This window comes from Tursiops truncatus, chromosome 19, assembly GCF_011762595.2.
Source record: "Tursiops truncatus isolate mTurTru1 chromosome 19, mTurTru1.mat.Y, whole genome shotgun sequence".
NCBI lineage: Eukaryota > Metazoa > Chordata > Mammalia > Artiodactyla > Delphinidae > Tursiops > Tursiops truncatus.
In genome coordinates this window covers 26,863,743-26,886,991 of record NC_047052.1, presented here as the reverse complement: position 1 = coordinate 26,886,991, position 23,249 = coordinate 26,863,743, and the positions used below count along the sequence as shown (strand labels likewise).

General features: G+C 50.9%; 2 protein-coding genes and 1 long non-coding RNA gene across 19 annotated transcripts in view; 1 reads left to right on the top strand and 2 right to left on the bottom strand.

The window, feature by feature from the left end:
• ZNF319 (zinc finger protein 319) overlaps nucleotides 1-871 on the bottom strand; it is a 31,295-nt gene extending 30,424 nt beyond the window's left edge. For 2 of the 4 annotated variants that reach the window (XM_073795512.1, XM_073795513.1), the window contains exon 1: nucleotides 560-871. The gene's annotated coding sequence lies outside the window, so the exon portion shown is untranslated. The remainder of the gene's footprint in view (nucleotides 1-559) is intronic. The other 2 variants (XR_012327852.1, XM_073795514.1) reach the window with 2 other exon arrangements.
• A 134-nt stretch (nucleotides 872-1,005) lies between these two features.
• Nucleotides 1,006-21,615, top strand: USB1 (U6 snRNA biogenesis phosphodiesterase 1). Of its 5 annotated transcripts, none has more exons than XM_073795523.1 (7): nucleotides 1,006-1,381; nucleotides 2,610-2,776; nucleotides 4,539-4,722; nucleotides 15,360-15,413; nucleotides 17,714-17,819; nucleotides 19,372-19,455; nucleotides 20,509-21,615. In XM_073795523.1, exons 2-7 carry the CDS (start codon nucleotides 2,665-2,667, stop codon nucleotides 20,611-20,613), a joined length of 645 nt encoding a protein of 214 aa, XP_073651624.1. In that variant the 5' UTR covers nucleotides 1,006-1,381; nucleotides 2,610-2,664; the 3' UTR covers nucleotides 20,614-21,615. The 5 variants fall into 5 exon arrangements, with proteins under 5 accessions (XP_073651624.1, XP_073651621.1, XP_073651622.1 ...); XM_019935750.3 differs by lacking the exon at nucleotides 1,006-1,381 and adding an exon at nucleotides 1,571-1,748; XM_073795520.1 differs by lacking the exons at nucleotides 1,006-1,381; nucleotides 19,372-19,455; nucleotides 20,509-21,615 and adding exons at nucleotides 1,569-1,748; nucleotides 18,598-18,886.
• LOC109550094 (uncharacterized) overlaps nucleotides 4,718-23,249 on the bottom strand; it is a 36,642-nt gene continuing 18,110 nt past the window's right edge. For 6 of the 10 annotated variants that reach the window (XR_012327856.1, XR_012327858.1, XR_012327859.1 and 3 more), the window contains 4 exons: nucleotides 18,880-21,841; nucleotides 15,708-16,089; nucleotides 14,841-14,996; nucleotides 4,718-5,587 (listed from right to left, as the gene is read on the bottom strand). This is a non-coding gene — a long non-coding RNA (uncharacterized lncRNA). The remainder of the gene's footprint in view (nucleotides 5,588-14,840; nucleotides 14,997-15,707; nucleotides 16,090-18,879; nucleotides 21,842-23,249) is intronic. The other 4 variants (XR_004523252.2, XR_012327860.1, XR_012327863.1 and 1 more) reach the window with 4 other exon arrangements.

The window sequence follows — 23,249 nt, the reverse complement described above, 5'->3', positions numbered from 1 at the left end:
GTCAGGCTGCGCCAACCCAACTGTTTTTTGTTTTTGTTTTTTCCGGCATGAATGGCTGCCACACAGGGTCCACGGTCCTAGGCCCCCAGCTCAGCTGCCCACCCTGTCCCCCCTCCAGGAAGGTGCGGCCAGAGGCCTCTCTGATCACTCAGCAAAGAGGATGAGAGACTAGGGTGAGGGCAGCAAGCGGAGGCCCCCACCTGAGCCCCACCCCAGCCCTTCCTCTTCCCTGGGAAACCGAATGAAAGCCGATCACCTCCCTGCCGGCAATGCCCGCCGGCCCAGCTGGGCTGCCTCCTGTCAGCCCTCGCCGGGAATGGACAGGCCGCTGCGGCCCGAGGGCCGGCCCCGCGGGCGACTGGGCCCGAAAAAGGCCCCAGGGCTGCAGGCTTGGCCCGGGAGACAGCTGCGCGTCGAGGTCGGCCTGGGCCGCCCAGGAGCTCAGGAGGCCGCAGGGTCGGGCTGGAGGGAGTGGAGGGGCGGCCGGGCCGGCTGGGGAAGGGGTGCGGCGGGCGCGGGAGGGGCGCCCAGCCGCGGCCCCGGGCGCCCAGCCGCTCACCTGCTCCAGGCCGCCCGCGGGGTCAGGCTCAGGGCGAGTGGCCACCAGCTGCTCTCTCAGCCGCCCCTTTATTCCGACTCCATCCGCGGCAGCGCGGCCTACGCGCTCTGCCAATCCCCGGCCTCGCGTAGCGGCGGCGTCCGGCTCGGGGGCGGGAACGGGCTAGCGGCGGCCGGAACCGAGGAAGCGACGTGCGCGGCCGGGATAGCGGGGCCGGGGCGGAGGAGCGCTGGGAGGGCGGGCGGACGGACCGATGGCCTTGCAGAAACCGGCGGACAGGCGGGCGGCGCGGGGGCCAGGGAGGCGGGGCCGGGGGGAGGAGCGGCAGCCTGGGTGGCGGCGGCAGCGGGAGTAGCGGGCGGCGTGGAGCGAGGCCGCCCCCTGCCGGGGACCCCGCGGCCGGGCCGGGTCGGACAGCCGCGCGCGCCGGGCCGGCTCTCCAGTCGCTCGGCCGGCACGCCTCAGCTGACCCAGGGAGGGCGCTCTGTTTCTGACCACCCTACTCGGCCATAAGGGTGGGAGCTCCCAGGACCCAGTCCCCGGTCCGACCCCTGAACCTGAGAGGAGGGGCCTCCTAGACTCTGAACTTCTGGAACTGACCCGCCTCTGACTGTTCAGCTCGCTCTTAGGGGATGGGACCCCGGAGCTCGTACTTTGGGCCTGCTTGAGGAAGAGGCCCCGGGACCTCTGACCCCGCCCGGACGGCGAGGGCAAGGGTGAGGGCACTAGACTCCGATGGGTCTAATGCGCTGACCTCTGACCCAGGGACCATCTGCTGCTGGGAGGTCCCGAGCTGCTGCAGACCGAGCAGCGGACAGAGAGGTCAGAGCCGAGAGCGATCTGTTTAATGGGCACACTGAGGATGGCGGTTCCGGGAGGGTCCAGGTAGTGGTCAAGGCGCGGCGAGCCAGCAAGCGTAGTCTAGGTGGGCAGCCTCTTGGCTCGGGTCCTGCCGGGCCCCGCCCCAGACCCCGCCCTGAGGCGGTGCTAATCCGGGCCCCGCCCCCTGGAGAGCACTTCCGGCGCAGAGGAATTCCGGGTGTGGTTCGACTGCTGGCGGGCCGGCTGTGCCCTAGCGAAGGGGGTCCCCCATGAGTGCGGCGCCCCTGGTGGGCTACAGCAGCAGCGGCTCCGAGGATGAGGCTGAGGCCGGGGCCCGGGTCCGGCCGGGGACTAGAGGCTGCAGTCGGTGAGGAGCGAGGAAGACTTTCTGGGGAGGGTGCGGGTTGGCACCCGGACCGGACCCGAGCTTTGGGGTGGTTGGGGAGGGTGCCGGGCTGCTCGCAGGGGAAGGAAAAGGGGCACCGGGGGAAAGGAGGATCCGGAGGACAGCCTTGGACAAAGCCCCGGAGTGCCCCCACCCGGCTGGGCCAAGATTAGGAGGCAGGAAACGTGGGCTCGGGTCCAGCCTCCGCCGCTGGCCCACTCGTCTCCCGGCGCGCACCGCTGTACCACCCTAGGTCTGCTTCCTCATTTGGAGAGTGTTTTCCTTTATCCAGTATATATTCATTGAGCACCTTCTCTGCGCCAGGCTCGGGACTGGGGACTCAGCAGTGAGCAAAACCATCCAAGTCTCCTACTTTGTGGAGCTTCAGTTCTTAATTGCCAAGCCTGGTGCATCCTGAGTGCTTTTCAAGCAGTGTCCCGGTTCATCTCACAATAGCCCTATCAGGTTGCAGTGCACTGTACAGATGAGGAAACTGAGGCCCACAGTGACTTGCCCAAGTCCACGGAGCTAGGAAGTGTCATTCCAGCTGAGGCCTGTCCAGTTAGGGCATGTGACCTCTGAACCACATATTGCCACTTGCCCCGTTGTTAACCATGGGGACCACGTTCCCTGCTAAAGTCTGCCTCCGCGAGCCGTTGGGAGACCCCAAAGAGACAGTGTTGGGGAAAGAGCTTTGTGGTTATCTAGAAGCTGCTTACAGCTCCTGGTGAGAAATAGACACGCAGACTCACCTGGTACAAGGTGTTACAACTTTCATTGTGTGTACAGAGGTAGAGAATGCTAAGAGGCTAAATGTGCTTGATTTCTTCTTTTCTCTTGCAGGGGCCAGAGCCCCCTTCCCAGCCAGAAGTTGCCAGTACCCGACAGTGTGCTGGACATGTTCCCAGGCACCGAGGAGAGGCCTGAGGATGATAGCACAAAACATGGGGGCCGGGTGCGCACCTTTCCCCATGAGCGGGGCAACTGGGCCACCCACGTCTATGTACCATGTGAGTAACGCATGACAGGCACGTGGCTGACACTGACAGGTGCCCCTTATGGGAGGAAGCTGGCCCCAACAAGGAGGAAGAAGCCAGAAACCTCTGACACTGGTGGTGGGAAAGAGATTAACTCAACAGAGAGAGAACAAGTTTCAAAAACTAGGGAATTTTTCTGTTAACTTGGTTTCAGGTTTTCTGGCCTTTGTTTTTACAGTGGGATGTAGTTGATTATCAATGTTGTGATAGTTTCAGGTGTACAGCAAAGTGATTCAGTTGTACATATACATTTATCTATTCTTTTTCAAATTCTTTTCCCATTTAGGTTGTTACATAATATTGAGCAGAGTTCCCTGTGCTGTACAGTTCAGTTTTGAATTCGTTGCCTGAAATATTTTTTACTAACCCTGTGTATACTGTTCTCCCTGCTCATGAGGATGTGACCAAGGGAGGGTCTAGGGCAGAGTGTCAAGGCCATCCCAGACTGCAGCTGTAGCTGGTACTTTATTTCAAAGAGGGCTGTCGGTGTGCTGGCCTCCAGTCCCACCCCACCCTAGCCCTAATGAGTGAGTGGCAGGCAGAAAATGCCCAGGGTTCAGAGTCTGACCTCACTCCAGTACCCACCGCTCTGTGTGCCCTTTAGTAAGTTGCTGACTTCTCAGAGCCTCAGTCTCCTCTAAAATGGGGATAGTAGTAATACCTATCCTCTAGGACTTTTGTGAAGATTAAATCAGATAATCTATGTCAAGTTCTTAGCATGATACACGGAGAATGTGGTGGCTCTTATTACATTGTGTTAGATCAGGTAAACTCTTGGAACCTCCATTTCCCCATCCACAGAATGAGAATGATTCTCTCTACTGCATACTCTACAGGGCACTTGAGCAAATCCAGTAAGTTATTAGTTGTGAGCAGACTATTAACCATGCAGCTCTAGTCACATGTTTGGTTAAAAAAAATGAATAATCTGTGAAAATACAGTGGTGGTCCTTGTTGCATTCTTTGTCTTTATGAACAATCAGGAGATTCTAAATGTCTGATTAAAAAAATGAACTGTTTCTGATTATGGGTTACTGTGGAGCTGTAATTATGGGCTTGATTTATGTAATGAGAGGAAGGCTGTCCAACATGTAGTGTTGTATGGAGAAAGCCAATGGAAGAACTGGTATGCCCTCATCTTTTTTAACAAATAAGATATATACGTTAGTACATGCACTGAGAAAAGGCTGGGGAAATAGGCATCACATTTGACAGCCTTTATCTCTAGGGTAGTATCTTGAAAGTGGGCTGTATGTGCCTGGGGACGAGATCAAGATGATCCACTAGAGAGAAAAGTATTAAAACCTTTTAATGTGTTTCTCTTTATCTCATCTTTTAAAATTTCTGTTGTTCCAAGTGTACATTTTATAACACACACAATTTTGCAGTGTAGCACATGTTTGTAATTTAGAAATAAATACACATTTATTGTGGGTATGTGGGCAAGCTTGGTTGACTAAGGGCCTGTGCAATCACAGTAGTTTGGAGACCACTGCTGTACGTGGTAGGATATCAGGGGCCCCTACTTTCTCTGTCACATATTTCTTTTCTCACTTGAATTCTTTTCAAAGAGCATGTATGTGTTACTTCTGTAGCCATAAGTGCATATTAAAGTATTATTCGAAATACATAGACATAGGCTACTCTCAAAAGCCTTTCTCCGCCTTCTGGGCTTCATCCAGCCATGCCGCCCTGGCTAAGAGAATGGCCCACCCTCTCCACTCCTCCCCTCCAGATGAAGCCAGGGAGGAGTTCCTGGACCTGCTTGACGTGCTGCTGCCCCACGCACAGACATACGTCCCCCGGCTGGTAAGGATGGAGGCCTTCCACCTCAGCCTGTCCCAGAGCGTGGTTCTGCGCCATCACTGGATCCTCCCCTTCGTGCAGGCTCTGAAAGACCGCGTGGCCTCCTTCCAGAGGTGAGTGCCCAGTGCTTCCCTCTGCCCCTCATCTCCCTCCCCTTCAAGGCTCCTCTTCCTGTCCTGAGCTCTTGTGGGGATGGACCTGTGGGATGCACTACCCCTTCAAGCAGGCAAACCTAAAGGTTAGCACACCGAACATCTCCCAGAGCCGCCTGCTGCGCGCTTCATCCCATGTGCCCTTGGGCGTGCCACGTAAGCTCTGGAAGCCTCCGAGCCTTACCTGTGTGCGGGTCAGGGGAGTGGTGGTGGCTCCCTCAGAGGGGGACTTGTGAGAGTGAATGAGATCACGCATACCCTCAACGTGGCACTTGGCGAACGATCAGAGCTCACCCCCACTCTGGTTTTATCTGCCAGCCTAGGCTTCTTTTCCCTTGACTATTTCATACCTCTTCTTTCCACTAGAAATGCCCCTCCTTCGAGACTTGGCCAGATCAAAGCACTGCTCCTTCACTGAAGCTGTCCCAATTGGTATCTCCTCCAGAATTCTTCAGGCCCAGGGACCCTGCTGTCCTGTGCTTGTCTACACCCCAGTGCTCGTTCCACTCATCCTCATATCCATATTCAGTCATCCCCATGTCCCATCTCCCGCTTGGAGCCCAAGTTCCTGCAGGCCAGGAATGCGGCTGCTCTCTGAATTACCCCACAGCTTTTGTCCAGGTGCTTTGCTCACTATAGGCATCAAATGGGTGTTTGTTGAATGACTGAGCAGGAGAGAGAGAGCCCAGAAATCCTCCTCTGGATCCTCTGAATGTTGGTTCCAGTAGGAGCCTAAGAAGCCATCCAGGTGGTGGTTTTCTACTCCTGGTCTTATCTGCAGAGTCCTTTCTTCTGATGAGGTGTTACACAGATCCCTGATGTGTAGCTGGGTAAGAGAGATAAAAACAGAAGTCTTTTAGCCAAAGCCCCACCCTCGCAGTTCAGGAGGCCCGAGGCCCAGGAATTCCATAGAACTACTCTGCCCCATTGGAGGACTGCCCATTTTGTGTAGCCCCTACTCGGGGCCAGAGGAGGAAGGGATTTGCTCCAATTCAGTCAGTTAGCCAGCGACTCAGGACTAAAACTCATCTCTCTCCCTAATCCAGCCCCCATCCCTCTTTTTATTGAGTCATGTATGTTAGTCAGGACCCTCTTGATCGCCGGTGCCAGAAATCCAACCAAAAGTGGCTTAAACAGGGGGAATTTATAGGCTGGTGTACCTAAAATGTTTAGAGGTAGCACTGGCTTCATACATGGGACCGGGAGACGTCAGATGGCAGCAAGTCCTTTCCCCTTCTACATGAGAATGCTTCAGTTATCCTGCTTCTAGCTGTGTCCCTGGATAAAGGTAGAATGCCAGATGTGTTCTTGGGCCACGTCACTTATGGTAAAAATGACTTATGAGCACGTCATGTCTGGGCTGGGAAGACTGTGAGTGAACTAAGCCCCTCCTGGGAAACCATGGCTTGGGCCTCCCTGCATGCGGTGGTTCCCTACCTAGGCAGGTCCCTTGCTGGGCCTCTGGAAACTTTGCTCAAGGGCTATTACAAGAGGTATTGCTCCCCAGGGTGGCTGGGGTGGGTGGATATAGCTTGTTCTCTTGCTCATTTAGGGAACAGCCCCTGGACCACTGGGTTGGCCCTCCCTGGTGCTGCCCTGCTGGTGCAGTGTTTCCTAGCCTGTATCCTGAAGGAAGCTGGGCCGGGTGGCCTCTTCAGGTTTGACTGGTTGAGCCTAAGATGACCAAGAGTGGGTAGTGCACCTTTGATTCTATGGCTGTGACTGAGGGAATGCTATGCTCTGATTGTCCAGGCCTGTCAAGTACACACCCCTGGGTGGGGGCAGGCTGACCACTCTACCAGCACAAAATGGGAGAGCAGTCCTCCTATATAAGATCACCAGGAGAAAGGGTGTTGGTTGATGTATTAGTCAGGGTTCTCCAGAGAAACAGAATCAATAAGATGTATACAGATACACATAAGAGGAGATTTGTTATAGGTATTGGCTTATGTGGTTATGGAGGCCAAGAAGTCCACTGTCGGCCATCTGCAAGGAGAGAACCAGGAAAGCGGGTGGTGTAATTCAGTTTGATTCCAAAGGCCTAAAAATCAGGGGGCTGATGGTGTTAAGTCCTGGTGTGAACCTGAAAGCCTGAGTACCAGCACGCCAGTGTCAGAGGGCAGGAGAAGATGGACGTCTCAGCTCAAGCAGAGAGGGGGAGTTTGTCCTTCCTCTGCCTTTTTGTTCTATTCAGACCCTCAACAGATTGGATGATGCCCACCCACCCACATTGCGGAGGGCCGTTTGCTTTACTCAGTTCACCAATTCAAATGCTAATCTTTCCAGAAACACTCACAGACAAACCCAAACATAATGTTTCACCAGCTATCTGGGCATCCCTTAGCCCAGTCAAGAGGACACATAAAATTAACCATCTCAAGTCCACCCCTTATCAACTTGACACATATGCATCTTCTTAAACCATACTTAATCTCTAAATTAAGACCACAACAAGGTCATAATTCTGCCTAACATGATACAACGTCCAGTGTACATCTGAAAATGCATTAATCCCTTCCCCAGAAGAGGAGGTAATCTTGGGCGATACTTTTTACTCTTCTAAAAGCCCATAACTTGAATACTATGATGTAAAATTAACCATATTTGAATACTAGTATAAAGTCACTACATATTATGGTACATGGTAAGGGAATAAGAGAAGAAAACAGATATCTGCTCAACATATGTACAGGCAAACCTTGTTTTATCATGCTTCACATATACTGCATTTTTTACAAACTGAAGGTTTGTGACAACTCTGCATTGAGCAAATCTGTCAGTGCCATTTTTCCAACAACAGTTGCTCACTTTGTGTCTGTCACACTTTGGTAATTCTTGCAATATTTCAAGCTTTTTCATTATTGTTACATTTGTTGTAGTGATCTGTGATCAGTGATCGTTGATGTTACTATTGTAATTGTTTTGGGGCGCCGGGAGCCACACCCATATAAGAGGGCAAACTTAATTGATAAATATGTTTGTTCTGACTGCTCCACCAACCTACCATTCCCCCACATCTCTCTCCCTCCCCTTGGGCCTCCCTATTCCCTGAGATACAACAATGTTGAAATTAATAACCCTACAGCGGCCACTAAGTATTCAGGTGAAAGAAAGAGTCACACATCTCTCACTTTAAATCAAAAGCCAAAAATGATTAAGCCTAGTGAGGAAAGGCATGTCAAAAGCAGAGGTAGGCTGAAAGCTGCTAGGTCTCTTGTCCCAGTTAGCCAGGTTGTGAATGCAAAGGAAAAGTTCTCGAACAAAATTGAAAGTGCTACTCCAGTAAACACAAGAATGATAAGAAAGCGTTTCGCTGGTTTGGGGGAAGTTTTAGTGGTCTGGATAGATGATCAAACCAGCCACAACATTCCCTTAGGGCAAAGCCTAATTCAGAGCAAGGCCCTAACCCTCTTCAATTCTCTGAAGGCTGAGAGAAGTGAGGAAGCTACAGAAGAAGAGTTTGGAGCTAGCAGAGGTTGGTTCATGAGGTTTAAGGAAAGAAGCCATTTCTATAACATAAAAGCGTGAGGTGAAGCAGCAAGTGCTGATGTAGAAGCTGCAGCAACTGATCCAGAAGATCTAGCTGAGACAATTCATGAAGGTGGCTACACTAAACAATTGATTTTCAATATATGAAACAGCCTTCTATTGGAAGAAGATGCCATCTAGGACTTTCATAGCCAGAGAGGAGTCAGTGTCTGGCTTCACAGCTTCAAAGGACAGGCTTACTCTCTCGTTAGGGGCTGATACAGCTGGTGACTTTAAATTGAAGCCAATGCTCACTAGCTATTTCAAAAATCCTAGGGCCCTTAAGAATTATGTTAGGTCTACTCTGTTTGTGCTCTATAAATGGAACAACAAAGCCTGGATGACAGCACATCTGTTGACAGCATGGTTTACTGACTATTTTAAGCCCACTGTTGAGACATACTGCTTAGGAAAAAAAAGATTCTTTTTAAAATATTACTGCTTATTGACAATGTACCTGGTAACCCAAGAGCTCTGATGGAGATGTACAATGAGATCAATGTTGTTTTCATGCTGCTAACACAACATCAGTTCTGCAGCCCATGGATCAAGAAGTAATTTCAACTTTCAAGTCTTATTACTTACAAGTCTTATTATTTAAGAAATACATTTCATCAGGTTGTAGCTGCCATAGATAGTGATTCCTCTGATGGATCTGGGCAGTCATTTGAAAACCTTCTGGAAAGGATTCACCATTCTAGATGCCATTAAGAACAATTGTGATTCATGGGAAGAGGTCAAAATATCAACATACACAGGAGTTTGGAAGAAGTTGATTCCAACCCTCATGGATGACTTTGAAGGTCTCAGGACTTCACTGGAGGAAGTAACTGCAGATGTGATGGAAACAGCAAGAGAGCTAGAATTAGAAGTGAAGACTCAAGATGTGACTGAACTGCTGCCATCTTGTGATAGAACTTTAACAGATGAGTTGCTTCTTATGGATGAGCAAAAGAGTGACTTCTTGAGATGCAGTCTACTCCTGGTAAAGATGTTGTGAAGATTGTTGAAATGACAACAAAAGATTTAGAATATTCCGTAAACTTAGTTGATAAAGCAGTGGCAGGGTTTGAGAGGATTGACTCCAATTTTGAAAGAAGTTCTGTGGGTAAAATGCTATCAAACAGCATTGCATTGCATGCTACAGAGAAATTATTCATAAAAGGAAGAATTGATCGATGTGGCAAACTTCATCGTTTGCCTTATTGTCGTCTCATTTTAAGGAATTGCCATCGCCACCCAGTCTTCAGCAACCACCACTTTGACCAGTCAGCAGCCACCTACATCGAGGCCGGATCCTCCACCGGCAAAGAGATGATGACTCACTGAAGGCTCAAATGATGGTTAGCATTTTTTAGCGATAAAGTATTTTAAAAATAAGGTATGTACATTGTTTCTTTAGACATAATGGCTTTGTTTAATAGACTACAGTGTAGTATAAACGTAACTTTTATATGCACTGGGAAGCCAGAAAATTGTGTGACTCACTTTACTGTGGGGCTCTGGATCCAAATCTGCAGTGTCCCTGAGGTGTCCTGTGTATATACACTCGCAGACGTATTCATAACAAAGTAAGGAGGAAATACTCATGACGATTATAGCCCTCATTTTTGTAACTGGTCACACGGTCGTAGCTGATATTTACAACTACCTTCCACTACCTAGCTCTCTGTTCCCTTTGCCTTCAGCAAGCACCTCAGATGGTTGTGGTTCTTTAGCTGGGGTAGTGACCCAAATCTTCATTCCCGAAGGTTCTGGGCCATTACTAATCCTGCCTGGATTAGGTTGTTGTAGTTTTCCTTGGCCTGAAATCAGTAGGCATGGTAATACTAAAAGATGCCCTAACAGATCTCCTGTATTCCAGATATCCTCTTCCATATCTCCATTGTGGAGTAGTAGTCCAGTTTCCCCTCGGTAGTCAGGATCAATGACCCCAGCCAACACTGTAACTCTTTTGTCTGTTGATTCAAAGGTACAGGAGCCCAGAGTGGCAAGTCTCAACTTCCAGTTCAGTGGAAGCACTACATCTCCTGGTGGAAGCATTCCTCCCTCGGAACTAAGACCTCTGGGCTAGCAGAGCATGAACTTGTGGGAACAGGAAGCAAACGTTTTGCTAATGCATCACTAGGGCAATGGTGAGTGGTACCACTCCCATTTCTACCCCTTGATTCCTGGCCCCGTGAATCCTGGCTACAAGAGAAACAGCACCATATGTGGCTGCTGATTCAGAGCAGATACAGATACTGTGGGTTCTGTTCCAGAATAAAATAGAGTGAATGACACGAAGTTTTTGGTTTCCCAATGCACATAAAAGTTATGTCTATAAAGTGTGCGATAGCATTATGTTTAAAAAAAAGAGGTACATACCTTATTTCAAAACTACTTTATCCTTCATCTCAAAGGGGATATCTCGATATGCCCCACACCATTGGACCTCTAGACATTTCACTGAGGTAGAAGGCCCTGAATTTTAGTTGGATTTATTTCCCACCCTCTGACACACAAATGTCTTAGCAATAAGTCCAGAGTAGTTGCCACTTCCTGCTCATTAGGTCCAGTCAACATAATGTCATCAATGTACTGGAGCAGTGTGATATCTAGTGGAAGGGAAAGGTGAGCAAACCCTCTATAGTAAATTAGGACATAGGGCTGGAGGGTGCTATAGCCCTGAGGTAGGACAGTGAAGGTGCATTGCTGGCCTGAAAGTAAACTGCTTCTGGTCCTTATGGACAGGGATGGAGGGAAATGTATTTGCCAAATCAACAGCTGCAAACCAGGAACCAGGGGATGTGTTAATTTGCTCAAGTAATGAAACCACATCTGGAAGAGCCACCACCTCCAATCATCAGTTTATGATCATCCACTGTCATCTTCCACGATCCATCTGTCTTCTGCCCAGACAGAACGGGGGTTGAATGGAGATGTGGGAGTCGCCACCCCTGCATCTCTCAAGTCCTTGATGGTGGCGCTGATCTCTGCAGTCCCTCCAGGGATGCGGTATTGCTTTTCATTTCCCATTTTCCTAGGTAGAGGCAGCCCTAATAGCTTGCACTTGGCCTTTCCCACCGTAATAGCCCTCACTCCACAGGTGAGAGAATCAGTGTAGGGATTCTGCCTGTTGCTGAGTATGTCTATTCCAATTATACATTCTGGAACTGCAGAAATAACCACAGGATGGGTTTGGGGACCCGCTGGGCCCACTGTGAGATGGACCTGAGCTACAACTCCACTGATCACCTGACCTCCATTAACCCCTACTCCGAGTAATGAGCCACAGTGACATTTTGGGTCTCCAGGAGTTCGTGTCATTTCAGAGCCAATGTCCAGTAGTTCCCCAAAGGCTGGTTATTTCCTTTTCCCCAGTGCGCAGTTACCCTGGTAAAATGGCATAGGTCCCTTTGGGGAAGGCTGGGAGAAAGATTAACAGTATAAATTTGTAGTAATGTACCGGGGTCCTTCCTCAAGGGGACCCGACTTCCCCTTCATTCAAGCGGCTCTGGGTCTGTGAACTGGCTCCATTCTGGGAATTGAGGGGCCATGACTCTGCCTTTATGATTCAAGTTAGACTTTGGCTCACCTGGCCTAGAACTTTCCTGCTTATACAGATGAAGGAAGAATTTAGTAGGCTTCCTATCTATGTCACTTCTAGAAACAGTCAACACCCTGTGTCTGCACAAGTCAGACTTCTGATTGCTGCTTCGACTCTGCTGTCCTTTACGGTAACTACGCCCACCTTGCGGGCCAGGTATTTCCAGTTCACTCACTGTGGGCCACCTTTTGGTCCGTGTTTCAGCCACCTAACCAAACAGACCCCTTTCCAACTCCCGGAGCTGCAGCATTACATGCCGAATCTCCGCTTAGCAAGCCCATATCCGTAAATTCAGCCTGATCCCACTTTTGATCCTTCTGTCGTTGCCCCACACCTTTTTTTTTTTTTTAATATTCACTTATTTTTATTTTTGGCCATGTCGGGTCTTAGTCGCGGCATGCAGGATCTTTCATTGTGGTGCACGGGCTTCTCTCTAGTTGTGGCACGCAGGTTCCAGAGCATGTGAGCTCTGTAGTTGCGGCACACAGGCTCTCTAGTTGTGGCGTTCAGGTTCAGTAGCCCTGCGGCATGTGGGATCCTAATTTCCTGACCAGGGATTGAACCCGCGTCCCCTGCACTGGAAGGCGGATTCTTAACCACTGGACCACCAGGGAAGTCCCACCCCACACCTTTAATATCCATTCCCACACACGTCCCCTGGATTTCTGCTTGTATATGTTAGGAAACTCAAATAGTTCTGGAGTGTAGCACATCTCCTCGTGGGCCACACATGGTACCTCACCTTTAGGGGGTCTGCTGGGACTTGAGTCTAGTTATAGGTCTAGAAGCAAAGAGGGGTGTTGGAGGTGGGTCCTGAGGGGACTCAGCATTTTCTTGGCATCTGCCTCAGGGGAGGCCATTACCATTTCCTCAGGCAATGCAGGGTTAATCCCCTCAAAGGTGGAAAGGTCCATAACACTAGGTGGGGGAGGACACTTCCACTGCGTCGGAGAAGACTCATCAGAATTTAAGGGCTCGGGCATCCCTGGTGGTGCAGTGGTTAAGAATCCGCCTGCAAATGCAGGGGACACGGGTTCGAGCCCTGGCCCGGGAATATCCCACATGCCGTGGAGCAACTAAGCCTGTGTGCCACAACTACTGAGCCTGTGCTCTAGAGCCCGCGAGCCACAACTACTGAAGCCTGTGCACCTAGAGCCCATGCTCTGCAACAGGAGAGGCCACCGCAATGAGAAGCCCACGCACCGCAAGGAAAAGTAGCCCCCACTCACCGCAACTAGAGAAAGCCTGCACGCAGCAACGAAGACCCAATGCAGCCAAAAATAAAATAAAGTAAATTAAAAAAAAAAAAGAATTTAAGGGCTCAATATGCCGAGCTTCATCAGAGTTTCCCACAAGTCCCCATACTTTCCCAATCAGTGCCCTCACTGTAACTGTAAAATCCTGCTTGTTCGAGGAGTTCAACTTGTGTTATAATTCAGCAAATGGCAGGATAAGGTTCCAGATTTGATTTTCAGCAATTTCAGCCCTGCAGCTACAGGGAATCAAGGTCTCCTTTAGGGCACACCGAGAAGCTCTTAGGTCCTTTATGCTTGAGTTGGGAATTCAATACCCTGAGCTCATCTTTTCATTTCACCACTTTGTCCAGCAACATTAGGAGCAGTCAACCAACATCATTATATTCCTTAGTTTTCCAAAAATGTTCGCAAGTAGCATATAGGGTCACTCAGCTCCTTGCTTCTAATAAATGGCTGATGAGTGTTATCAAGGAAGACATTTTCACATCTCCAGAAACAGTCCGTGCGGCCTATCAGTGCTCTCTTTACTACTGGAGATAACAGTCATTAGCATCTTTGAATCGAATCAGATTAGAGAGCGAATTCCAGAAACCCCAGAACCAATTCAGAAAACTCATCCTTAAAATTCTGTTCCTGTAGAACCATTCTCAGTGCCAACACCTGTATTAGGGTTCCCCAGAAAAACAGAACCAATAGGATAGAGAGAGTAAATAGAGATAGGAGGAAATGCACTGTAGGAATTGGTTCACGCAGTTATGAAGGTCAGGTCCCAAATCTGCCAACAGCAAGCTGGGGAACCAGGAAAGCCAGTGGTGTCATTCAGCATGAGTCCAAAGGCCTGAGCACCGGGGAGGGGTGGGGGGACCGGTGGCGTAATGACTGATATGAGCCTGAAAGCCTAAGAACCAAGGACCCCAACGTCCAAGGGCAGGGGAAGCTGGATGTCCCAGTTCCAGCAGAGAGAGCGTGCATTTGCCCTTCCTCTGCCTTTCTGTTCTATTCTGAAAAGTAGGATGATGCCCACCCACACCGGAGAGGGCAATTTGCTCCACTCAGTTCACCAATTCAAATGCTAATCTTTCTGGAAACACCCTCACAGACACCCCAGAAATAATGTTTTACCAGCTATCTGGGCAACCCTTAGTCCAGTCAAGTCAATGCATAAAATTACCCTTTATAGTTGGGTGCAAACGCCCCATGTCCACCCCAGGACATCTGGCAGGTACTCTACACTTAACCGAGCTCCTGCTGCTTCTATCACCCCTTACATTTTCCCCAGAAGGGATGCACTAGGAGGCTGAAGGCTGACAGGAAAGCCAAAAGTTAACTGACTTCGTGCCCTCGGACAAGTTGTGAGATTCTAACCGGCAAGCTGGGTTGTTGTGTTCCCTCAGATGAGGGTGAGAGCTTGGCCTGGAGCCTGTAAAATGAGTGTTTCCTGTAATGGGATTTGCCAAGTTGGTCCAGGAAGGGCAGGAAGCCAGTTTGTTCCCTGAGATCACCTGGTGTCCCAGAGAACACAGGCGGAACCAGCCAGGGTCAGAGCACTTACCTGGCAGAATTTGATGGTCCCCGTGTAACTGATCTGAGAGGTGGGTGACGGTATTTCTGCGGCAATCTCACACCAACAGAGACCCCTCACTAAAGCATCAGGTGAGAGCAAGGGCTCTGGAATCAGGCAGATTGAAGCTCAAATTGTGACTCACCAAATTCAGCCTCACCAAGCTTCAGTTTCTGTGTCTGTAAAATGGGTGTCATTGTAGCACCTGCCTCGCAGAGTTGTATGAGGATCCCCAAGCTCAGCCCAGGCACACGGAAATGTTCTTGTTGCTTAGACTGGATCAGAATTGGTTTTTGTTAACCTGCAAAGAAAAAAACTGGCTCTTAAGTGATCTATTATCACCGGCCTAATGACTTTCTCAGTTCCCATCAGTAAAGCTGGGGTAGTCGTAAATCGCTTATTGGAATCAGCTGCTCTTAATAAAGTAAAATTTTTGCTGGCATCTGAGTCAAGCTATGTGTTACCTGGACTGGGTGATTATTTAAGGTCTTGCCCAGCTCTAATATTTTAGGGTTCAGTTTACCACCTGTATAATAGGGTGACAATACTAAATGTGAAATGAGTTAACTGAATTTTCAAAGTGATGTTTTTTAATATACACTATTTTCTCTGATTTTTTTCCTTATTATTCTTCCTGAAATGTGGTCCTTCTTCTAAATTTCAGATTCTGCTTTACTGCCGACCGGGTAAAGATTTACACCAATCAAGAGAAGACCAGGTGGGTCTCCCCACTCTGCCCCCAGTTGTTTCCAGAAGAGGATTCTTTGGAGTAAAGACTTGAGGAGGCCTTGTCTCTCTCAATTTTTTGTTTGTTTGTGTTTTAACCGGCCCTATGACTACAAGGGCAACTGTTCCCAAATCTGAACCTTTCATTAAGAAAAATAACTCAGGGAGCATGGGAGGAGGAGCAGAGGGAGAGAACAACATCTTGGTTTAGTGGGAAAAGTCTGAGACTCAAAGAAAACCTGGGTGCCTGACCAGCTCTGCCTGCAATTTAACATTGAGCTCATACCTTCAACCTCTGTGACCTGCCATTTCCAAGCTGTCACATCATCCATCACATCCTGTCCCATTTCCAAGCATCCATCATTGGGCAGTTGTGAAGCTCAGATGAACGAAACAAGTTTTATAAAAGCATTCAAGGATGAGATGAACATAAGAAGAAACTGTTGTTATCAAGGCTTCAAAGCAAGCCTCCTTGTCAGATCCACTCACTGGATCTGAGCTGCCTTCTGCTCTCAGCACCTCTGAGAAGAGTACTCATTCGCTCATTCATTCATTCATTCTATGCTGCACAAACTTGTTAAACACCTCCCGGTGCCAGGCACTTGCCGTACACTACAGATCAGCAGTGAAAAGGTCGGCATAGTCTCTGCTCTGTGGGATCTCACATTCTGCAGGGGAGACAGACAATAAACAAGGAAATGAGATCGTTAATAACTATCGTGTGAAACGATAGTCTGGAGCAAGTGGCCGAGGAGGGCGCTAGCAAGGTGGCATTTGATGGCGACATGAGGACAAGAAGGAATCAGCCTTGGGAAGAGCTACCCCAGGAGCCTCCAAGCAGAGGACACAGCCAAGGAGGTGACTGAGGAGGAAAGAGCCTGGCATGTTGGAGGAGGCCAGTGAAGCAGAACTTGGGGAGCACGTGGGAGAGTGTGAGGAGATGAGTCAGGCAGGGTTAACTCCCGCAGGGCCTTCAAGGTCAAGGTCAGGAGTCTGGATTTTCAGTGTCACAGAAGCCATCGGAGGGATCTAAGCAGAGACGTGATCCGATTTACGTTTGTAAACGTCAGTCCGGCCCTATCTTGTCTGTGTCTGTGGCTCCTGAGTGGAGAAAAGATCTAAAAGAGCAAGGTTGGATGCAGGGAGAACAGACAGGTGAGGCGCCAGTGGTGGCCTGGCTTAGGGGGATGGCAGTGGAAGAGCCAAGAAGCAGACACATTCCCGATATACTGGAGGTAGAATCAACTGGAGTTACCAGTGGGTTGGGTCTGTGCACAGTAAGGGGAAGAATCAAAGTAGATTCCTGGGTTTGGGGTTTGAACAGCTAGGTAAATATAGACAAATGGCCCCGTTGTCTGTGATGGGAAACACCTGTGGGAGGAAGATGAGAAGTTCTGCTTTGTACCTGGTGGATTTTGCCGCCTGTGAGACCCCCGGGTGGAAGAGTCGCACACACAAGTGGGTATACAGGAGAGGTGCCAGCCGGAGATAGAAATGTGGGAGCCATCGGGCTGTGTGATACTGAAAGCAGGGCTGGGTGAGATCAGCCTGCGGGGGAGGGCAGGCGTCACCGGCTCTGCAGCCCCTGACCATTTAGAGGCTGGAAAGGAGAGAGCGGCAGAGGAGACTGGACAGGAGGCCAGAGGTGGGGTGAGGCCAGAGGTGGGGTCACACCAAGACGGTGTGGTGGGTGGTCTCTTGGAAGCCAAGAGAAAAAAGGGCTTCAGGGAGGGAGGAGTCAAGTATCTGAGTTCAGGAACACAGGTGGTTGGCAGCTTTGACGGGAGCGGTTCCTGGCCGAGTGGACTGAAGATGGGCGGGGAGGCGTGAGAGACTGCTGAGGGAGACAAATCGTCAGAACGCGCGTTTTACCGGGCAGGGGATGGGGGCTGGCTGAGGGTGTGGGTTCAAGGGAGGGGTTTTAGAGATTAGAGGGTGCTTACGGGAGGGAGAGGGAAGTGCCAGAGAGGGAAGCCCTGGAGAAAGAGTCCGACATGGGAGTTAGGCCGGCAAGCCTGGGCGCCACAGCCTGGGGGTCCGTAGCCTTGGCAGCAGCAGATGAAGACGGCCCTGCTAGGGCTCTTAGACCCTGGGGAAGGAGGGGGGATGTGCGATTAGAGCCAGGGAAGGATGGAGAGCCAGCTCGGAGAGCAGGGAAACGAACTGAACTCACGGCCCAGACCTCCCTCCCTCCTGGCTTTCCTCTGTCGCATCCTCTGCCCCCTCGAGGATGGTTTCTGTTCTCAGGCTGCGTCTCATGCCCGTGTGGTCTCCACTTCTGTCTCCCCCCAGGACCTTTGTTGGACTCGAGGTCACCTCGGGACACACCCAATTCCTGGACCTGGTTTCAGAGGTGGACAGGGTCATGGAGGAGTTTGACCTCACCACTTTCTACCAGGTAATCAGCAGCGTCTTTTTCTCTCCACTGACCCATCTCTAATAGGAATAAAATCAGTCTTAAAGAAACGCTTGTTAGAGGCAAACCGAAGAGCCCTCTAGAACTTGCCCGTGGGAAGTGTCCATTCGGCCAGCCCTCAGAGGACACACAACCCTGGAGAGTTGAGGGTCTGAGGTGTAGTCGGATGCAGCCCAGCGGAGGTCCAACATTTCTTACAAATCTTCTGTTCTCTCTTCAATATGCATGAGATTTATGTCTTCTACTCTATAATGTATCCATGTTTATTTTTATATTTTTTAGGAAGTAGTTTTCCCCAATACTTTTTAGTCACGTTGACACTCCAGGTAGAGTTGCAGCTTCGCATACCTTCCTGTGCCTTCCTGTGCCTTGCCCCGTGCCCTCTAGGGGAACTTGAACTCCAAGTCGAATATCAAGGCTTTAAAGGGCCAGTGGTTTTGCTTGATATATTCTTTTAAAATCATGCTGAGAGATATAAGTATGAATTTGAGTGGAGATAATTTATAGTTTTATAATTTTAGACATTTTGGTTTTTGTTCATCTTAAAAAGTATGTCATCTCTTGAAATATTTTTGATCAGAAAACATTAAATCTGGGACGTGTGTTCTCTTCCACATTCCAGAGGTAATGACTCTCTATGATATGTAAAGGAGAGCCTCAGAACAGGACTGTCTTAGCTCAGGCGGCCATAACCAGATACCATAGACTGCATGACTTACACAATAGAAATTTACTTTCTCGGGCTTCCCTGGTGGCACAGTGGTTAAGAACCCACCTGCCAATGCAGGGGACACGGGTTCAAGCCCTGGTCCGGGAAGATCCCACATGCCACAGAGCAACAGAGCCCGAGCGCCACAGCCATTGAAGCCCGCGTGCTTAGAGCCTGGGCTCCGCAACAAGAGAAGCCACCACGATGAGAAGCCCGCGCACTGCAACGGAGGGTAGCCCCCACTTGCTGCAACTAGAGAAAGCCCGCGCACAGCAACAAAGACCCAATGCAACCAAAACTAACTAAATAAATGATTTAAAAAAAGAAATTTACTTTCTCACAGTTCTGGAGGCTAGACGTCCAAAACCAAGGTGCCATCACGGTCAGTTTCTGTTGAGGCCTCTCTTCCTGGCTTGTAGATGGCCGTCTTCTCACTGTGTCCTCACATGATGGAAAGAGAGAGGAAGCAGCTCTCTGCCGTCTCTTATATGGGCACTAATCCCATCATGAGGGCCCCACCTTTAGGACCTCATCTAAACCTAATTACCTCCCAAAGGCCCCTTCTCCAAATACCATCACAGTGGGGGTTAAGGCTTCAATATATGAATTTGGGGGACACAATTCAGTCCATAGCAGGGACCAATCCAGGGCTATTTTATCTGTCTGTGGAGGGTGCTTGGGATCAACACTGAGGATCTAGTCTCCCATGAATCAGGTCAGGGATGCAGCAGGGATACCGTGACAACTCTGTCACAGAGCTGCTTTGATGTCTGCGCCTGCCACGACCTCCAGGTGACCGCCTGTCTCCCCACCGTTCCTCTGCAGGACCCCTCATTCCACATCAGTCTGGCCTGGTGCGTGGGTGATGCACGTCTCCAGCTGGAAGGGCAGTGCCTGCGGGAACTACAGGTGAATTCCCAGGGCAGGAGCATGGAAGGTGCTGAACCCCAGAAGCTGGGGGATGGAGGGGAGCTGACAGGCGCTGAGGATTAGGCATGCAAACCTGAATCCTGGCATAGGAAGTAACTGGCATAGCCAGAGACCCCAACACCTTACCCTGCGCCTCACAGTGCAGTCCCAGACCACCTGGGAACTTATTAGCAACACTCACTCAAGCCCCAATCCAGATCTAAGTAATCAGAATTTAACAAGATCGCTAGGGATTTGTGTGCACGTTAAAATTTGAGAAGCCCTGCCCTAGAACACTAATCTGAGAGGATGCTGCGGGCCTCCCCTGAAGTCCTAGACCCTCACCCAGAGGTCAAAGGCTCGGGTGCTCCCAGGGGCCTGGCAGGTGCTGGAAATGAGTGAAACGCACCAGGTCTAAAGAACGTCCACCCTCACAGCCTTTCTCGTATTGTGATAAGTAGGGGATATCTTTCACTTTCCCGTCAGTGCCCTCAGAGAAGCCGGTACTCACCCCTGGTGCAGGCAGCTGCCATGCAGGAATGTGGACCTCGTGTTGCAAGCACTTCTGTTTTTCAAGAGAAGCCAGAAATCTTAATTTTTGTGGGTAATCCCTCTATTTTCAAATGCTGGCAACCAATATGTATTTTTTAAGAAAACATTTTGCGAGCCAGACAACACATGTGCAGACGGGACACAGCCCGTGGGCCATCATCAAGTAGCCACATCTGCTCTTGGTCTAATCATTCTGGAGGCAGCAAGGAGCTCCGGTCTCAGGCTCCAGTAGACCCAGGTCCCAAGCCTGGTTTTATTGGATTCTGTGGTCCAGGGCTCTGAGCGTCCATTTCCTTACCCGCAAAGTTGGGATGATAGGACTGACCTCACAAGACTGCAGAGCTGATTAGACAAGGTAACCTGGAGAGCCTGGTGCCTGCGTGGCCCTCAGCCTCCCCCGAGCAGGCCTAACCTCTGAAGGATTTCAGTAGGCTGGCTTTGTTTGCAGTGCCCTCGGGGTCCCTGATTCCCCTTAACGTGATGGTCCTCTCCTGGTTTAAGGAAATCGTGGGTGAGTTTGAAGACTCCGAGACGTTGCTGTGTGCGCACGCCGAGCAGATCCGCTGCAAGTCTGGGAACAAATTCTTCTCGATGCCTCTGAAGTGAGCACCAGAGGCCCTCGTTGTCCTGGGCCCCGCCCTCTACAGCCAGGCAGAGATGGAGGAACCCACTCAGACTGATGGGGACGCTGCCAGTCCCACCACTGGGAGGCCCGGCCAAATGTGCAGCTGCTTCTGCTCCTCCCCGGGAGCTGGTTCTCTTTTGGCCCTTTTGGGGTTGCAGGTTGGGTGCTGCTGCATTGCGATCATCCCCAGAAATCACCAGTAGAGGGCAGCCAGGGCTTCCTAGTTCTAGGTCTGTGGTGGTTATGCCTAAAACAAGACACAACAAAAGATGGGGGGTCACCTGGTGAGCCCACCCAGACTCAGCCTGAATCCCCACTGTAGTCCCTCCAACAAATGGCCCCTTCCCCACAGCTCCGTGGGCTGTCTGCATTTTGATGCCATTGGCCCCAGATGAGGAGTTTTGTAAGCCATCATGCCCTGGCTCATCTCTGCTCAAGCCTGACATAGCATGCTTCCACCGGCCTGTCATCCTCCCTCCTTGACACGGTGTCGCTTTTATTTATTTGTTTGTAGTCTCACCCCCTCCTATGCCAGCAGAGGCCATTTCAGGGCCAAGGCCCAGGGTGCTAATTTGTGGTTTAGCATCAGTTTTCTCCATTCCTTCCTCCCACTCACCCCCAGCCAGGTGCCTGGGGAGACTTGAGCAGATGTTTCATCTTGGCCTGACTGGTGGCTTTAAGCCAGGCCTCCAACGCTCTGTGACCTCTGGCTTCCCATCAGCTTCCCAAAGAAGCAGAGAGGAGCCTTCACCAGGCAGAGTTCTCTTTCTCCTGCCTCCAGCTGCCTGCTGTGGCCTGCGGGCAACCCCAGGGGCTGCAGAGGAAAGGCCAGGGGCTGCACAGGGGTTTTTGTTTTTCTCCGAGCCCTCTCGGGGAGCAAACGACCAGTTGCCATCTGATTTCTAGTGATGGAGAAAGAGACACTTTGATGTTTTAGTTTAAAATTAGGTTCAGCAAATAAAAATTGCAATTTTTATTCTGGATTTTGTTTTGGACCACTTCTTTTCAACTAGGTGCAAAGATGACTTTCCTCTGCCCCCATCTTCCCCAGCCTGCTTCACAGTTTGGCGGTGCTCTCGGGAGTCTCTGTTACGACGTCTAAGGTGGCTGGGAGAGGCCTTAGCGATGCCTCAGTACAGGGTGCCTCAGTACAGGGTGGGGTCACCTGGCCTGCCAGGCCTGCTGGCCAGAGGGTCGCACACACCGCACCTAGACCAGGGCGTAAGCACAGACATTTAGAGGCGATCCTGCTATAACACTTCTGAGTCCTTTCTAGGACCCTCTCAGCTGTTCCTCCCAAGAACCCATGAAAAGTAAACTGGGTTGGAATGATTATTCTGCTTTTCCAGAAAAGCAGGTTCCATGACTTGCCTGGGGTCACATGAGAAGTCAGGTAAGGCCCTAACCTCAATGTTGCCCTTTGCAGCCTGCCAGGCCTGCTCTCCCTACTCCACCTCGAGCCCCCAAGGGAAAGATGTGGGGAGAGGGGGTCTGTGGCTCTGGCCCCCATTGTGCCTCCCATCTGCGCTTCCTGAGGCCAGCTCCCCATCGCCATGCTGAGAGACCCAGGAGATCACACTCTGTGCCCTTCCTCCCCAAGCCCTCTGCATTGAGCTGCTGATTCAACTAGGACTGGCCAGTCAGTTCTTCTGGCTTTTGCGGTCACGCGGGCTGGAGAGGGAGAAGCCGGCCATCCTTCCTGGCAAATCTGTGCAGCCAGCACTTACTGGCACCTGCTCTGTGCCAGTCCCCGACCTGGGCAGTTGGGTGAATCAGACTCCTCCGGCCCTCTGGATACTCGCAGTGATGCGGGGGGATGGTGGTAGCAGACAGGGTGCAGAGAAGAATCCCCATCCCCAACCTTCGCACATCTCAGACTGGGAGATACAAGCAAAGCCACCGAAATTCCTACAGGTTCCAACCTCAGGATGGAGGCAAGCCTCCAACAAGGCGGGTTCTGTGGGCACAGACCCCCTGATCTTCCTCATCAGGGACATGGAGCCTGCATCTCAGGCACTCGCTCTTCCTGGGAGGGGCCCCCATGTCATGTAGCATCACCATTAACAAACCCAGGAGGACAGACTGGCCGGCCAGGCCCCTGGGGGAAGACGTGGCACGGATGGAATTAGCGTACAGCGACTTTGATAAATGGGCCAAGATCAATAACCGGCTCTTCAAGAGAGGATGGAAGGTGGTGATAGAGGAAGGAAGCAGGAGATCCACCAAGCGGGGAGGGGCAGCAGGCGGCAGGGCTTGGCGGGCACCCAGACACTGAGAGTGCAGCTGGAGAGGGTGCGCTCACGGGCGCCACGCTGACAGTGCAAGAGCAGCTGGGGCTCTTCCATAAGAGGAGATGTGCTCCGGAGACAGGAGGCAAGACCAGAGCAGGCTGGGGTCCACCCCTCGGCAGGCTGGCTCGGAATAAAGACACGCTCTCGAGGGGGATCTTATCACACCAGGGAGGGTGCAAAATCAACACATCTGGCCTCGGTGTCCTCAGATGTTCCCCGCAGGGCAGAGAAATCATCATCTCTCGGCCTGTTTGGCCCTTTTCCACCTGGCACTCTCCCTTCTCTCCACACGCCTCTCCAGACCACCCCAGCTTTGTTTCCAAGGA